Here is a 15,947-nt window from a genome sequence, read left to right on the forward strand (position 1 = left end):
TTCTGTGATGGTTTTATTTTTATTTTATTTTATTTTTTGGGTCCGGTCGTTGGGCCTGAACTCTGGGCCTGGGTGCTGTCCCTCAGCTCTTCAGCTCAAGGCTAGCACTCTACCACTTGAGCCACAGTGCCACTTCTGGCTTTTTTCTTTTTGCTTATGTGGTGCTGAGGAATCCAACCCAGGGCCTCAGGCATTCAAGGCAAGTGCTCTACCACTGAGCCACCTTCCCAGCCCCTGTGATGGTTTTATTTTTGAAACTTCCTTTTTTTATGTGCTGGGAGCCACTGATGGCCTTAAGGAACCTTGCACACAGTATCCCAGGTAGGCTTGTAATTGCTTCACAGTGCTCCAGTTTGTGTCCACAGGGAAAACCACCACCCAAACCCATAAGTGTCTTCTTGAATGTGTTGGGTGGCATGGGGCAGGGGAGGCAAAAACAGAACACTGAGTTCTGTACTGAAAATAAAAAATGGAGGACCACAGGCACTCTGCCTGCCAGTCTCAGTGCATTCACACCCCAGATAGCAATTCATTGTCCTATGGGAGAAAGGTGGCAGGAAAAATTCCGTGGTTCTCAGGAGCTATGCTCAGCATTCTCAGTCCTACTTGACAGCAAACAGCTGCAGTGCAGAACTACTTCAGGTAGTTCCTAAAGGTCCACCTTGGTGGCTTTTAGATCCGTCCCAACAGTTCCCCTGCCTGATGGTGGCAGCTTCAGATTCTCCTCCCCTTCAGAGTGCTCGCACTGGGGCTTTCTGTTTCTCCAAGATTTTCAGCTGTCTGGTCCCTTTCATGGTTTCTAGTGTTTTCCCTCTCCCTCTTTAGAATTTAGCTTCTGCTTTGTTACCATTACTCTTTTCATTCACGAAGTGAGAGAGAAGTTCTAGTCTATCATTGCCACTTTCATCTTTTTTTTTTTTTTTTTTTGAGACAGGGTCTCATTGTGAAGCATTTTTCTTTCCTCGGCCTCCAGAGTATTGGGATTATAGGCATATGCCACCACAACCTGCCTAGCATATTTCTTAATAGGTATTCTATTAAGTATTGAGAAATGGTTAGAGTAAAAGGATTAAAAGGGCAAAGCTTCATATATTTTACATGATGCAGGGACTTTCTTGAAAAGGACAATCCATCTCTAGGGAAAGGACTAGTTCTTAAAAAGATGACAAAATGAGGACTATTCCAGGTAAGATACATAGGCTCCAAACTCTGATGTTATCCTCAGGATAATAAGATATTTGTAAAGGAGTCAGGCATGGTAGCACACATCTGTAATACCAGCACTCAGGAGGCTAAAGGTGGAAGTTCTCAAGTTAAAAGAGAGCCTGGACTACGTAGAAAGAGCCCAGGCCCTGGGTTTAATTACCAGCACCACACACAAAACAAGATATCTTGGAAGGGATCTTCAGTGCTAGACAATAAGATAATAGACAGGCTAGATCCCTGTGTCTGATATAGCTTTGCCAGCTCTGCCTGGGAAATGACAAAAAGTATAATACTGTATTTCACTGAACTTGCATAAACTTGGCAAATGTTATTGCCACATTTTCATTTTTGAAGCTAAAGGATTTAAAAACTGATTAATATAAAATTTAAAAAGTGCACATTCTGTGCCAGTTACCTTGCTCAATTGTCCAATTTCTGGCTTGAGACACAGACTCCCAGGAAAAGGCAGAGAGTTCTGGGTTCAAATCTGGGAACCACTCAATCATCCATTTGTGCACTTCTGGAACAGTGCTTTCCCACTCCACCACTAGCTGATCCTTAAGACGGTAGGCCTTCACAACTTCAATGCATCGAAATGCTGAAAGGAAAAAGTAAGTACTACTACACAGCTATCAAATGACTCCATATGCACCAGCCACACTGACACCCAGTCAGAGTTTATCATGTCCACTGAAACCTCCCTTATGGGTGGGTTTTGTTCTTTTCATTGTGTCTCTCCCTTGCCCAATACATTTAATGATTAAATGTCTTCTTAATTTGTTTTTATCTCCCACACACTGAACTGTTTCCAGAACCAGATCTCACCAGAGAGCTACTGATTAAAATTGTTACAGAAATCCAAGTAAAACTGTTATCGAAATGCAAGGAAAATTACACGTGGGAGACCAACGATGAGTCTGTCAGCAGGAGTGTATATTTAGGATTTTGCTTTTGCAAGCCACATGTTATGGGTCCTTTTCCCAAACAAGGACAGCTCATTTGTGAAGCTGAGAATTGCCTCTGAGAAAGTGCAGCTAAGGCATGAGGGACTTGTGAAGCTGGAGTAGGGGCAGGGGCAGGGGAGGAGCACAGAGCCTGGGTTCTCAATTCCACCTGATCTACAGAGCTCCTGCCATTCCCCCACCCCCACAGCCTTGAAGGGTTCCCAGCCAGACTAGGCTGAAGGTCATTGCTAGAACATTGGAAGTCTCACCTTAACTCTTTTAGACCCTCTCAGATTCCTTCATAGTTTGTTTCATTTGGTTGGGGAACCTCTGAGAAATACCTTATTCCCCCTAGTTCCGCTGCAAGAATCACATTCTCCAGGATTTTTATATTAGGTTGTAGGTATTATATATTGAATCATGCCTTCTCTTCAAATAATTTCCCAGTGCTACACAATGTGATCTTATTTGGAAATAGGCTCATTGCAGCTGGTGGGTCCTTCACTTAATAGGACTAGAGTTCTTATAAGAAAAGAGTAATTTGGATACAGAAAAAGAGATTCAGGAAGCTGGCCATGTGAGAAGTGAGGCAAGAATCAGAAGCCTGATGCCAGTAGCTCACACCTGTAATCCTAGCTACTCAGAAGGCTGAGGTATGAGGATTGAGGCTGGAAGCCAGGCCAGGCAAGAAAGTCTGTGAGACTCTTATCCACAATAAACTACTCATAAAAAGCCAAAAGTGGTGCTGTGGTTCAAATAGTAGAGTGCTAGCCCTGAGCAAAGGAAGCTCAAGAAGCCTAATCCCAGAGTTCAAGCCCCAGGACCAGCAACAACAACAACAATAAAGGAATTGGAGTTATTGGAGCTGCTATAAGCAAAAGCATACCTAGGTCCACTGGAAGCAGGAAAAGTCAAGAAAAACCCTCCCTTAGAGACTTAAGAGAATGTACTGCCCAGCCAAGAACTTGACTTTGAACCTCTAACCCCTACAATGGAGACACAAGATTTCTGTTGCTTAACATCACCTAGTACTTTGTTTACAGCACCCAAGGACAACAAGATAGACCTATGGCTCAGCTTCCCAGTCCCAGACTGATTTTCCTTCACTTCCTTTTCTAGTCTCCCTGGACTCAATATGACTCATGCATAAATCTTGACCTAAAGCTAAGTGATGGTTCCAGCCCCTACACTCCTACTCATCAATCCCAGAGCTTAGAGGAGCAGAGGAGACAGGTAGAAAGTACCAAGCATCCTACAGAGACTGAAGAGAGCATGAGGAGTATGGAAATGGTTCCACAAAGTGATGAGTCACAATCAGGAAAGAAGAGTCTGGCCTCATTAAGAGATGCTCAAAAAGGCCGCCAGTGGCTCACATCTATAATCCTAGCTAATCAGGAGGCTGAGATCTGAGGATCATGGTTCAAAGCGAGTCCAGGCAGGAAAGTCCATGAAACTCTTATCTCCAATAAACCACTAGAAAACCTGAAGTGGCGCTGTGGCTCAAGCGGTAGAGTGCTCGTCTTGAGCTGAAGAGCTGAGAGATAGCACCCAAGCCCAGAGTTCAAGCCCCATGACTGACAAAGAAAAAAAAGAAAAAAAAAGAGAGATGCTCAAAGAGAAGTCTCCAGATCATCATTCTAGAGATTATGGATGAACTCTCAGATTCTTCTATCATTCTGCAAGAACATTTTGAGCAATTCGTTCTAATAGGTCACATGCATCAATAAGAATGGGAGGAAACATAGTTAAATCCCCCCAAAAAGGAAAGGGACTTGACTACAAACACCATCGAGATCTGTGATATACAAGATATTGAGTATATTGCATATGGGTGCTATTCTCATGTATTGTTTCACCTTTATCACCCTGAACTCTACCCTGATCAGTCTTCCCTCCTCCTCTGGCCCAGTCACTACACAAGTGGCTGTGCTAGTCCACTTGCTGCCTCAGACCATTCCACAGATGCTCGCTGCTTAAGGTCTTAGATAATTCAGGCTATTCAGGCATCAAGAGGTTTCTGATGCCAATCAAGAACCCAGGAACAAAGGTTTGTCTTGTCTAGTCCCTATTCTAAAGATGAGAACAAGGGAGGGAGCCCACAGAAATAAATAACCACCTCTGCCTCACACAGCATCTGTGACCAGAATATCAAATCATGTTTTGTATTTTGTTTTGTTTTTGTTTTGTTGCCAGTACTGGGGCTTGAACTCAGGGCCTGGAAACTGTCCCTGAGCTTCTTTTGCTTAAGGCTAGCACTCTATCACTTGAGCCACAGCACCACTTCCGGCCTTTTCTGTTTATGTGGTACTGAGGAATCAAACCCAGGGCCTCATGCATGTGAGGCAAGCACTCTACCACTGAGCCACCTTCCCAGCCCTCAAGTCATATTTTATGAACAATTTATGTATAAGATTCTAGATAAAGTATACAATACCAGTTTGGTTCATGCAGAACTAGACTAGAATCCTACCTGAGAGATCTTGGGTAAATTACTAAAATTTCCTGGGTATATTCATCATCTAAAAAATGAATTTACTAGCAATGACATCATGGGTCATTTCAAAACTAAAATGAAATTACCTGTAACATCTTTGCATAATGCCTACATCCTAATAGACAATTTGTAATGATTATACTTAGAGCTGAAAATTAGAATTAATATAACTCTAGCCCAGTTATCTCTATTTTATTAAACAGAATTCTGTAGAACGTTAGTTTTGTGTGTGTAGGACAGGGGTATGTAAACTTCCTCTATAAAGTCAGACAGTGGATACTTCAGGCTTTGGAGGATAACAGTCTCTTTCACAACCACTCAGTTTGTCATGTTGCACAAAAGAAGACATAAACAATATGTAAATAGATAGGTGCGACTATTTCAATAAAAGATCATTTACACTGGGTGCTGATGGCTCACTCCTAGCTACTCAGGAAACTAAGACACGGAGGATCACGATTCAAAGCCAGACTGAGCAAAAGTCTGTAAGCCTCCATCTCCTACTTTTTTTGACCAGCATAAAAAGTAGGCTAAAGGTATGGCTCAAGTAGCAGAGCACCAGACAAGCAACCAAGCCAAGTGAGAGCATAAGATCCTGAGCTCAAACACCAAAAGCAACATACATCTATAAAAGTTCACTTAAAAAACCAGATGTTGCCCCAGATGTGGCCTACAAGCTATAGATGGTAAATACTATGTAGGATCATTATAAGTGATACTTCTGACACCAAACCAGAAACAAAAGCCTTAGGTTTTTTGTAATTTAGCATAACTTAGGTTAAAGTATATTTTACATTTTAAAGTTGGCAATTCAAAACTGTGATAGTTAATCAATTAGTTAATTAATTGGACTGAGAAATGTTTAGAAGGAGTATCTATGATGGTGTTTTCAGAAACATTTAAATCATGTGTATGCCAACCTAATGAATGGATTAATCCCTTAATGAATTTATAATATGATAGTATTGTTGGGATATGGGGAAAGATAGGTCAGGCTTATCTGGAGGCTGTAGGTCATGAAGGATGTGTCCTCAGGAACTTTATTGTGCCCTAGCCTCTTACTGTATCCATCCCCCTCTCTCTCTCTCTCTCTCTCTCTCTCTCTCTCTGTCTCTCTGTCTCTCTGTCTCTCTCAGTCTACTATGTTGTGACTTTCTCTGCCTTACCCTACCATGATGGGTTAACACCTCTGAAACCATGGGTCAAAATCAATCCTTCCTCTCTTAAGCTGGTATTTTGATTACAATGTAAACCTAACTAATACAAATATCTAATAGAAATGTAATTAATCAGAGTTCTTTCTTCAATTGTTTATGGTACTAGAGTTTGAACTCAGAGCCTCACACTTGCTAGGAGATACTCTACCACTTGAGCCATGCCCAAGACCCTTTTTGTTCTACTTTTCTTTTTTTATTGTGAAAGTATCATACAGAGTGGTTACAATTACATGGGCAAGATAATGAGTACATTTCTTATCAAGCATTGCCCTACTTTTCATGTAGGGTCTTACACTTTTGCCCAGGGCTGACCTCATGCATCAATTTTCCCACCAATAGCCTCCCACACAGATGTGACTGCAGGTAAATATCCCATGCCGAGCTTATTAGTTGAGATAGGGAAATCTCACTAACTTTTTTGCCTGGATAGGCCTCCTGATGTCCATTTCTCAAGAAACTCAGGTTACAGTTGTGAGTCATTACACCCAGCCCAGAAATTTTATTAAGAATGAAAATAGTGGGTTGGAATATAACTCAGTGGAAGAATTCTTGCCTAGCATGCACAAGACTCTAGGTTCCAGGGCTGGGAAGGTGGCTCAGTGGTAGAGTGCTTGCCTTGCATGCATGAGGCCCTGAGTTTGATTCCTAAGTACCACATAAGCAGAAAAAGCCAGAAGTGATGCTGTGGCTCAAGTGGTAGAACGCTAACCTTGAGCTGAAGATCTGAGAGACAGTACCCAGGCACAGAGTTCAGGCACCAGGAGCAACAACAATAACAGAAAGACTCTAGGTTCCCTAGGTTCACCCAGTAAACCACCTCCCCCCACCCCCCGCCACCTCACACACAGAAGGACAATAGTATCTTGCAGACATGTGATGATTTGAACCCAAGATTGTTGGTCCAAAGTCCATGTTTCCATACCCTGTATTTGCTGCCTTCCATTCTGGGGCCAGGCCTGATAACTGAGATTCCTATTCAGTAGCACCTCTATTAACAAAGTTATGTACTCCAATAACACATGTTGTTTCTCAGAAACTTCATTACCAAACTATTTGATAGGTAAGAACTAGGATGCTGGGAACTAAGGACTATGGGGAATTCTTTATTTTTTATTTTTTTATTTTTATTTTTTTTGTCGGTTGTGGAGCTTGAACTCTGGGTCTGTGTGCTGTCTCTCAGTGCTTCAGCTCAAGGCTAGCACTCTACCACTTGAGCCACAGCACCACTTCCAGTTTTCTGGTGGTTAATTGGAGATAAGAGTCTCACTGCCTGGCTGGCTATGAACCATGATCCTCAGATCTCAGCCTCCTGAGTAACTAGGATTACAGGCATGAACCACAATGCCTGGCGGGGAATTCTATGAAATAACTAAAATAATACCAAATACAGCTCAAAACACAGAAGTATGAATGACTATCTAGTTCTAAAATGACAAAAGTGGTGAGGTTTGGGGAAAAGAGATGGAAGGACAAGCAGTGAAGTCTCGAGTTGGCTGTGAAGATGCCTAGAGCTAAGAGAAACGGAGGGAGCAAGTTGGAGAGAACATCCCCTAAGTATGATATAACTGGATAAGTTATTTCCAAGAACTTGCTCTGTGTCAATGGCTGTATACTATTCTGGGTGACTAGATTTTGACAAAAAGAAGAAAGAAATAATAAAAGTCGCTGTCCTTCTGAGACTTACATCTTATCAAAGGATAAAAGGGCAATAAAATAAATGTGAAAATACATGAAATAAAGGATAATCTAAGATTAATGAAGAAAAAAACAAGAAAAGTTATTTTTTGCAATTCTCCTACAAGAATTGAAAGATGGCATTTTATTCCAAAACAGGAAGTAAAATATTAGTGGCCCCAAGAGCCCTAAGAAATCCAAACTACTTAATCAAAAGTTTAAGGGGAAACTTACTGGCAAATATAAATATAAGAATTTTTCCTAATTTGGAAAAGGAAGAAAACAAAGTGAACACTCAGCCACTAGGAACATAGTCAGCTCCATCTGGGGAGAAGAGAGTTCAGGAAAGATTTCAGACACTAAGGACAAAGTTCTCAGATATGACGGCTTCATGTGGCTCAATCCAGTTTTCATTTGATATTGGACCAGAACCAACAGCAGAAGATACACAAAGATACACATAGGACTTCCAGGCTCATGGCTGTACTCTGTGATATATCTTTTTAACATAAGCTTTGTTCAAAAGGAACTTTTTGTCAAGGAGCTTGTTACCAGCAGATTCTGTCTTCCCTTCACAACCTAAAAAGTTCGCTCTCCTTTTTCATTTTGACTCAAGAGAATAGCTATCCTTGAGAAGACAAAGACTCTTCCGTAGCTAACTGCATGGAACTATGCACCCAAAGGAGAAGTCTGTACTCTACTTACGCTTCTCTTGAATAGCAGAAATCCTCAGCCTGGCGCCCGGAGACTCCCCAAGAAAATTATAAGCAGTCACGAACACCCAATAGGTCTCATTGCTCAGATGAAGATCAAGCTGCTGATTAGTAGTATTACTTGTTTCATTGTGATGAATATTGTTTTCTGGAAAGTACCATATATTGTAGCCAAGTATTTTCTCCAGGACTGGTGCTCCTCTTGCCTTCTGAAATGAAAGGAAATAATTTTTTTCCCAATCAAAAACATAAGGCCCTGAGATAGTTGCTAAGATGATGGATGGAGCATGCAGGGTACTGTTAGTTATTTGATCTTAAACCATGATCAGCAAATTCCCTACTTGGAATAAAATATTCCCTTTGGGGATATATTAATCCTTCAAAGGAAGAAGATACCTTGGTATCAACTTTTTTTTTCCAGGCCTGGGGCTTGAACTCAGTGCCTAGGCACTGTCCCTGAGCTTCTTTTGCTCAGGCTAGTACTCTACCACTTGAGCCACTTCTGGCTTTTTCTGTTTATGTGGTACTGAAGAATCAAACCCAAGACTTCACACATACTAGGCAAGTGCTCTCCCACTAAGCCACATTCCCAGCCTTGGTATCAACTCTTAAGTTTGATTTCCTAAGACTAAAACTAGGAAACATCACAAGCCAGTGTAAGCAAACTGTTTTCTTCTGGTTGTATTTTTCAGAGGCATAAGAGCTAAAAATCCAAGGCATTCCCTCTGAGAAAATCTGAACTCTATTCTGGACTTGAGCACCTATGTTCTTATCTTCAATCTCCATATCTTTCCTCTCTGAAGAGAGTCAGCTTTCTTAAACCAGCTACTCAGACAGGCATCCAGCTAAGATGACTAAAACATTGAGGGTTGTCTTTCCAGACCCAAACCATTGGTGAGGAGCCTAAAGTAGAGAACCCCACGGGCCCCAAGCCAAACTTTTATTGAAATTAGACCCTCTGACCAGATGTTATGAATATTTCTCAGGAATTATAGGGCTTTCCAGTTTTTCAATTTTTATTGTGGATTAAAAACATAGATGGAAGAGAATGATTGATGTACAATCAGACTGGGCTTTACCAGCAATTCCAGTATAGGACTTTCTTTCCCAGGAACAAGAAATAAAAGACCAACCAGAAAGTTTCTTTCATTTCTCAAGACAATGTATTCTTAGGAAAATAACAGCTTTAATGAGCATAATTCACATTCTATAAACACTCCCTGTTTTTGAGCTGTTGTTCGGTTGTTTTTGCAGTGCTAAAGATGGGAATCAGCCCCTGGTCATGTTAAGCAAGCACTCTACCACTAACCTACATCCATGACCTATAATATTCACTGTTTAAAAGTATGCAAGCCAGTCAGAAACCAGTGGCTCATGCCTACCATCCTAACTATTCAGAAGGGTCAATTCTGAGGATTATGGTTTGAAATAGCACAGGCAGAAAAATCTGTGAAACTATTATCTCCAGTTAACCAGAAAAAAAAAAGCCAAAGTGAAGGTGTGATTCAAACAGTAGTGCTAGCCTGCATGGAAAAAACTAGGAGATTGTGCCTGGGCCCTGAGTTCAAGCCCCAGTAACAGCATAAAAAAATGTGTAATTGAATGAATTTTAGTATATTCATAGACTGATAACAACCTTCACCACTACCAAAATTCATTATCTTTTACTGCATTCTTTTTTTGTTATCATATTTATGAAGTTAAAAATGAGTGATACAAAGTAAAAACTGCCATACAATTTTATTGTAGTTTTGTTTTGTTTCACTTATCTCTTCTCTAACAGATGATCACACCAGATCACGCCAGTCCTGGGCAGGTCAGTGGCAAGGGTTTGGGGAAAAATATGGAGTGGGAAGAACCTGGAGCATTTTTTTAATTAGTCAAATTCTTAGAAAACTTTCCTATTGAAACAAAAGGAATGCCAATCCTCAGATAGGGGAGGAGGGAGATATGGAAGCCTGTGTCATCTACTCATAGGTTCTTCTACTTGACCTTTAAACACCATTGTGTAGCTAAGACCAGATGTGTGTATGCACTGTTGTGTACTTCCCTCACTCCAAAAATATGTTCATGGAGTCATCAGTCTCCATGTGTGGTAAATGAGAGAGAAATCACAACATCTGGGATTGATTCCCAAAGATTTCCCAATACCACTGATGGAGCGTTCACAAGTCTGCTGCCTTTGCAACCTGAGGTTGTCCCACAGCTCTTGGGTGTGATAGAAGAGGGATGAAGTCAGGATGCTCCAACTCTAAAGTAATTGGGTTTGGATAGCATTTGGCATACCAGGTCTCTCTCTCTCTCTCTCTCTGTCTCTCTCTCTCTCTGTCTCTCTCTGTCTCTCTTGTCTCTCTGTCTCTGTCTCTCTCTGTCTCTCTCTCTCTCTCTCTCTCTCTCTCTCTCTCTCTGTCAGAAGAATCTAACTTGCCTTCAACAAGAAGGAAAGGACATGTATATTTCCCGAGAATTCTGGGGACATGCTAAAGATTTGTGGCAGCTTAGTCCTCTCTTTCTTCTTCCCCTCAACTTCCCATCTTTTCTCCCTTATCTCCCACAGTTTCTTCCATTTTTCCTTTTCCCTGCCCTACATATTGCCTTTTCCTATTCTTGGCCTGTCCCATTTTCTTTTCGTATAACCTATGCCTTTCTCCTCTTTCTTTCATTACTGAGCTGTCTTCTTGTTTTGTACTCTTAAGCCTCTACCTTTCTACCCCTCTTCTGCCTTAGCACCCCATTATCCCAGTACTCAACTAGGCACATAGGTCAGGTATGTTGGCAATTACCTGAGAACATACTGATGGGCTGCTCCTGTTAGTTGTGGGGGTGGGACTACAGAGTCTTACATGGCATTCTAATGGAGGCTAGCACACAGGTATAAATCTTTTGGACCACAAAGAGTCCAGGACCTATAAGGTTTTTGATTTTGGGGTGTTTTTCTGGGGGGGGTCCGGTCATGGTGCCTGAACTCTGGGCCTGGGCACTGTCCCTCAGCTCTTCAGCTCAAGGCTAGTGCTCTACCACTTGAGCTATAGCACCACTTCTGGGTTTTTTCTTTTTGTTTATGTGGTGCTGAGGAATTGAACCCAGGGCCTCAGGCATGCAAGGCAAACGCTCTACCACTGAGCCAACTTCCCAGCCCCCAGGACCAATAAGGTATATTTAGGCCACCTACAAAATTATCTATGGGACTATGTAGTTGGACAGCCACTGAGTGGTTTTCAGCCAGCATAAAGGCCTCTAGGAAGATGAATTCAGGAGATAAAATGTCAAGAATCAGTGTTGAGAGGAGTAAGAGACAGAGTTAAAGCATAACCCAATAGAAGTTACCTTCCACAGCAACCGCACTGTCCTCATTCCGTCCATCTCAGCTGGTCTCAGAATTCTCCACAGATTCAGGCCATGTGGAGCTGGAAGAACAAGAGCAAGGTGCTCAACCCCAAAAGAAGGTTGGAGACAGCAGAAAATAGAGACATGCATCTGGCCTGCCTGTTTAGAAAGCGCAACTGGGAAACATATGCTTAAGCAAGCCAGCAGGAAAAGGAAGAGTAGGGCCAACAAGGGGCTTCAGTTTGTAGTTGAAAGAATGAAATCAAACAAACTTACAATAAAATTTCTCTCACATCTGATAACTTACTGTAAAGCCAAGGAAAAATACAATAGAGCTCATTGTAATATAATCTGGATGGAAATGCAATGATCGTGTGTCCTTTAAGATATAACTTCTATATACATCAAGGCTGGGAAAGACACATTTAACTATCAGAAAAGAAAATGCATATGTACAGATAATTTATACCATGTCTCTTCCAAAAATGATGAAACTGTATAATTATAATATATAGGAAAATCAAAGGAGTAGGGAAATTTTCACTGTCACTCCCTGAGCTCTAAGTTTAGTGCTGGTCTTACCTGCAGGAAATGCTTAAAAGACAATCATATTGAGCCAAAAGCCAGTGGCTCACACCTGTAATCCTAGCTACTCCAAAGGCTGAAATCTGAGGATTGTGATTTCCAGCCTGGGTAGGAAAGTCTGTGAGACTCCAATTAACCACTAAAAGTTCCAGAAGTAAAGATGTGGCTTAACTAATAGAGTGTTAACCTTGAGAAAAAAACTCAAGGACAGTGCCTAGGCCCAGAGTTCAAGCCCCCAGAACTATGGGAGAGGGAAGGAAGAAGAGAGGAAGAGAGAGAGAGAAATAGAGAGAGAGAGAAAGGGAGGGAGGGAAGAAAAGAAAGAGAGACTTAGGAGACTGAGCCAGAATATTGCAGGTTGGAGGCTGGGCAACTTAGTGAAATGCTGCCTCAAAATCAAAATTAAAGTAAGACTCTGGACACAGCTCAGGGTTAAAGCTCTTGCCTTTGCCTATATACTGGCATACTGAGAAACGAGTATGAGGATCCCAGGGTTCAGTTCCTAGCAACATACTGCAAGAAACCATCTTCAGTTACATGTTTCTCCATATAAAAGGATACAGAAATTCATAACATGAAGCAATTGTTTTGTTGGCTAGGGACTCAAAATTTAGAAATGATGTTTATTATGTATATTTATTATGTAAATTTATTATCATTAAGAAAAGATACAAGATAACATGAAGACCAATATCTTCAATCTCTGGTGAGCAAAAGCATAAAAATACCACAATCATGCTTCTTGTGGTTAAGCAATGTGCCCAGCTCACAAAGAAAGAGTTGAGACAGCAGATGATAGATACATAAAGGTATAAATTCTAGCTCATGTTTTTCTAGTAAGCAACCTAATCTAACACAATACAGTTCAAGTGTACAGGAGTCTGGTTGTCTGACTACACAAGAATAAAATTTACAAAAAGAAGGAATCGTATTTTACTATTTTACTTGTTCTCTGAACTAAATCATATGTCTCAAATAAACTTTAGAAGGGGTATATCACTGGCAAACTATAAATTCTGACATGTATCTGAAAGCTACTGATTTAAAGAATGACTTACATATTTCAGCCAGGAAGGGAGAAAAATACTCAAACACATAAAAATTCCAGAGAACTCTAAAGAACTGTCTACTAGGCCAGTGGCCTATAATTTGGAGAAGAGAAGAAATGACCCTAATTTGGGAGCTGCAGTGGTTGAGGGCTTTCTCAAGGATACTGACTGGGGAAACTATAATTAGGTCAACAAAGAATGGGGCCCACCACAAAGGCCAAGATACACATGATGTTAGCACTGAAAGATTGCCTAAAGAGATTTTTTTAACTTTAAATGATTAAGTATCCTAAAGTAAAACTGCTGAACTCTAGCAAAGTCAACTTTTTGTTATCAATGGAAGGTCACATTTCTATAACTATTCTGTCAGAAGCCAAAATGTAGCTAACACAAACAACTGTTAGGGCCCCTAGTTTCTCAATGAGATTTATTGTAACTTCACTTAACCTGCTTATAAGGATATTGGAGTTGTTTAGACTTTACATATTACTTGATTTTATTTATTTATTTTTTTGTTGGTCATAGGGCCTGAATTCTGGGCCTGGGCCAGTCCCTCAGCTCTTTAGCTCAGGGCTAGCGCTCTACCACTTGAGCCACAGTGCTACTTCTGGTTTTTTCTGCTTATGTGGTGCTGAGGAATGAAGGTGGCTCAGTGGTAGAATGCTTTCCTTGCATGTATGAGGCCCTGGGTTCCATTCCTCAATATCACATAAGCAGAAAAAGCCAGAAGTGGTGCTGTGGCTCAAGTGATAGAGAGCTAGCCTTGAGCTGAAGAGCTGAGGAACAGCGCCCAGGCCCAGAGTTCAGGCCCCACGACTGAAAAAAAAAAAAAAAAGAACAGACTCTCAGGATAAGAAGGGTCCTTACATGTTATCTAGCCCAATTTCCAACTGCTGAGTGACTCCTGTTCTGAAGCTAAATCTACTAAGGGCAAATCCAGACTAAGCATGAACATCCCCCATGCAGAATAGAAAATTTAGAGGACATCAGGTTGGTTGCTGAATCTCTTTCCTTTTCCTGCTGTCATCAAAGATGTGATCTTTTTTTTCTTTTAGTAGTTACAGCTTTAAATTTTTAATAGTTGTTCTTCAGCAACTATCTTTACCTTATCAAGGATACCTTTATTTTTATTTATTTTTTAATGCTGGTCTTGGGGCTTGAACTCAGGACTTGGGCCCTATCCCTGAACTCATTTTGCTAAGACTAGTGTCCTATAGTTTATATTACAGCTCTACTTCCAGATTTTTGGTAGTTAAGTGGAGATAAGAGTCTCTCAGACTTTCCTGCTTGGGCTTTGAGCTGAGATCCTCAGATCTCAACCTTGTGAGTACTAGGATTACAGGTACCAGTGCCCAGTTTCAAGATACGTTTCTACTTTATGTTGAATATAACCTTATAAGAGAACTAAGATAAAATTCATTACCTTTGGGCACAAAGCTGCTTAGGAACTAATACCATTTGAGTACCACAGGCTTAGCGGGTACTATGGTTGTCTGTGAACAGGAAACATGCGACTCACCAGGCTTTGATGATAGGATTACATGATGTTTGACAAAATCCACTAGGTCTAAGCCAAGCCAGCCCAACACCAGAGCAAGCAATCAAGGAATTACAGAGTAACTTGCCTTCTTCCTCAGTCATTCCCACTTTTTCTTGACTCCAGTCACTCCAAAATCGTGAACCGATGGTCATAAATCTCAGAGCTGTGACATATTCTGTGAAAGCTTGCAGGTCTGTGAGGTTATAGGCCGGATAATTGCTCTCGAAGTTGATTTCTACCTATAAAACAGAAACAACTGTGAACTGACATGGTGACAGCATATTATTTTCACTCTTCCTCTCATTCCTCAATGCTCTCTTACTATTTTAAAACTGTATTTCAAATTTTTTGGGGGGGGTTCTGGTCGTGGGGCCTGAACTCTGGGCCTGGGCGCTGTCCCTCAGTTCTTCAGCTCAAAGCTAGCACTCTACCACTTGAGCCACAGCGCCACTTCTACTTCCGGCTTTTTTCATTTTGCTTATGTGGTGCTGAGGAATTGAACCCAGGGCCTCAGGCATGCAAGACAAGCGCTCTACCACTGAGCCATCTTCCCAGCCACTGTATTTCAAATTTTTAAGTATGGCATTTTCATAAGCATACCTCCACATGTGCCTGGAGTACACTCAATACCCAAATAGATGAATCACTCCATGAATAACTATTCATTTCCTGTCTTTAAGCTTGTGGGGAAGAGAGCCTTACCTCTGAGCCAGGTACAAGCTGTTCTGCAAGATGTAAGGTGGGTCCCATGACCCAGGGCAACTTGGGCCTTGGCTTAAACTCAGAGGTGACTCTAAAACCTACAGTCAGCTTTAGCAGCATCAAGGTCAATCCTCATGTCATTGATGAGACCCAGGGGAGTTTAAGTGATCTTGGACAACTGCAGTGTTCTGTCATCAGTGCAACTAGGGCTGGGCACACAAGTATTCTTGCCTAGGCTGTTTACTTTACCAAGATCTTTCATTTCAAACTTGGTTTAGGCTTGATGATTCAAGCTGCCAAAATCTACATAGCTGTATATATAAATTCATTTTAATGCTCTATTGAGAAGAGGTTTAAAAAAGTTGTTTTTTTTTTCTCTCAAGTGTGTAAAATTCTCAGTAAAATGAAGTACTGTTTGGTAGTCTTTAAAAATCCCTTCTGGCCAGAATCTGGTGGCTCACACCTGTAATCCTAGCTACTCAGGAGGCTGAGATCT

At 41.2% G+C, this 15,947-nt stretch overlaps 1 protein-coding gene across 1 annotated transcript in view; it reads right to left on the bottom strand.

Moving 5' to 3' along the window:
• Positions 1–15,947, bottom strand: part of Il31ra (interleukin 31 receptor A) — a gene marked incomplete at its 5' end in the record, with an annotated part of 44,701 nt that overhangs the window by 13,235 nt on the left and 15,519 nt on the right. The window contains 4 exons of the mRNA XM_042690719.1: positions 1,622–1,804; positions 8,241–8,457; positions 11,576–11,655; positions 14,835–14,988. Of these exons, the coding sequence (XP_042546653.1) occupies positions 1,622–1,804; positions 8,241–8,457; positions 11,576–11,655; positions 14,835–14,988 (634 nt within the window). The remainder of the gene's footprint in view (positions 1–1,621; positions 1,805–8,240; positions 8,458–11,575; positions 11,656–14,834; positions 14,989–15,947) is intronic.

This window comes from Dipodomys spectabilis, unplaced genomic scaffold (assembly GCF_019054845.1).
Source record: "Dipodomys spectabilis isolate Male_0828 unplaced genomic scaffold, ASM1905484v1 ptg000140l, whole genome shotgun sequence".
NCBI lineage: Eukaryota > Metazoa > Chordata > Mammalia > Rodentia > Heteromyidae > Dipodomys > Dipodomys spectabilis.